Source organism: Echinops telfairi, unplaced genomic scaffold, assembly GCF_000313985.2.
Source record: "Echinops telfairi isolate 266 unplaced genomic scaffold, ASM31398v2 ScPeMD7_2291;HRSCAF=2852, whole genome shotgun sequence".
Taxonomy (NCBI): Eukaryota; Metazoa; Chordata; class Mammalia; order Afrosoricida; family Tenrecidae; genus Echinops; species Echinops telfairi.
In genome coordinates, this window is record NW_022106189.1 from 21,587,429 (window position 1) to 21,589,322 (window position 1,894).

A 1,894-nucleotide genomic window follows, 5' to 3' on the forward strand; every position below is an offset into this window, starting at 1 on the left:
GGTAGCCCACGTTGCCAGAGGTGACTCCAGCCACAGAGATGCGGCCGTCCTTTGTCATGTAGATGGAGAACTCCTTGGTCAGGCGCTCCACCTGTAGAAAGAGAGCAAGGTCACACCTTCCTGGGTCAGGATTCCCCAGCCCCGCCAAGGGACAATAGCCAACTTGGAGTTTTAAATTAAAAGGGAAATATAAAAATTCACAGTTGGGTGAAAGTTTACAGAGCCAACTGGTTTTCCCATTCAACGATTCAGACGCGTTTTGTTCCCCGACCCTGCTGGCCATCCATCCACACAGAGTGAAAGCCTCCTCCCACTCCTGGGCTTATTGCTGCCCGCTGCATCCCTGAGCACGCTGCTCTTCTCATCCGTGTGAGCGAGTGCCTGAAGGAGCGCATCCCTCCTGGAGTTACTGTTCCACCCCATTAGCCATCGGTTCGCTGCGGAAAACAATAGTCCACTCTTGACTCAAATCCCATGGCCAGAAGTTGGAGTGCTAGCTCAGAGGAAGGGAAGAGCAGGCAGCTCTTTCCTTTTTGTAAGGTGTGGAATGCTGCACGAATTTGCTTGCCACCCTTGTGCAGGGGCACGGTCTTCTCTGTACTGTTCCAGTTTTAGTGGGTGAGCTCCTGAAGCCAGCACAGCAGCTCTTTTCAAGGCCAACCCAACCCAACGCTTGCACCGACCCTGACTTCGAGCCGTTCTCTGTTCAGAAGTGGATTGCCACATCTTTTACCTCGAGAGCAGCTGCTGTTGGTTTTGAACTGTTGACCTGCTGATTAATAGCAGAGCATGTTAACCACTGTGCCACCAGGGCCCCACAGTTTCGAGTAGGAAAATGAAGTGTGAGATGTGAACAGGTGGAAAAAATGTCTCAAGAGTTAGCATTTGTGGAAAATGAAATTGCTACCCCCACCCCCAGAACAGCAATGATCAGGCCCCAGGTTGGGTGCAGGTGATTCAGGTGATCGTTGGAGAAACAGCTGGAGAGGAGGCCTGCATCTTGTGGAGGGTACAGATGGGCCACAATGAACAATAACAACAACAAACCCCAAACAAAATGAGCGCCACACACGCTGCCCTTAACGTAAAAGGACTCTGAAGTAATGTTTAGAGCAACCTGAAAAGGTTAGCATGGACCACTCCATTGGGCAGACACGGGCAGAGTGGAGTCTACTCACCTGTTCAGGCTTGAGCCCCGTGAAACAAAACATGCCAATTTGGTCAGTGATGTGCTGCCAGTTGTGGGAGGAGCCCTCCTTCTTGAGGTTGGAGACCAGCTGGGTCCGCATGCCGATGATGCGGTCTGCCATGCCTTTGACTTCCTGCAACCTATACGAAAAGCCCAAGAGGGCAGGGGCTTGGTTCAATTCTGGCCCAGCATGACTGGACATGCCACAGTACACAGCAGTTAGCTCCTCCAGTGCCCCTCCCGTCCAGGGTGGAACTGCCCCACTGGGTTCCCAGGCTGTGATCTTTGTGGCCCCCAACTGCTCTCCTTTTGGTCAATGGCCATGCACTTAAATACTGCACCCCTAGAGCCTCTTCCGGTTCTTCTCCAAGGTTCCTCAAGTCTGGCTTTGAGCCAGAGTCTATCAATGGCTTCAGGCAACAAATCTAATTACATTCTATTTTATTTTAGAACACCATTTCTACGAGGCAACGAAAACAGTTTTATATGTGATGTTAGAAAAATAAATCAGGAGGGGGAAAAAGAAGACGGGCTGACTTTAATTCAGGAAGACAAAGGCTCTACAAAACTGGTCCCAAGGCGCCTCAAACAGTTTGTGCTCAACTGATTAACCTAAAGGTTGGTGGTTTACTGCAGAAAAGTTCTGGTGCACCGCCAGCGAGCCATGTGGGGCAGTTCTGCTCCACACACACCCAGCCTCCACAC

At 51.1% G+C, this 1,894-nt stretch overlaps 1 protein-coding gene and 1 non-coding gene across 2 annotated transcripts in view; both read right to left on the reverse strand.

Annotated features, from left to right (window-relative positions):
- GOT2 (glutamic-oxaloacetic transaminase 2) overlaps positions 1-1,894 on the reverse strand; it is a 26,791-nt gene that overhangs the window by 720 nt on the left and 24,177 nt on the right. Inside the window, exons 4-5 of the mRNA XM_045293904.1 lie at positions 1,179-1,329; positions 7-91 (exon numbers count right to left, since the gene is read on the reverse strand). Of these exons, the coding sequence (XP_045149839.1) occupies positions 7-91; positions 1,179-1,329 (236 nt within the window). The remainder of the gene's footprint in view (positions 1-6; positions 92-1,178; positions 1,330-1,894) is intronic.
- LOC115870805 lies at positions 537-639 on the reverse strand. The gene has a single exon (XR_004046931.1). It is a non-coding gene; the product is annotated as a U6 spliceosomal RNA (small nuclear RNA).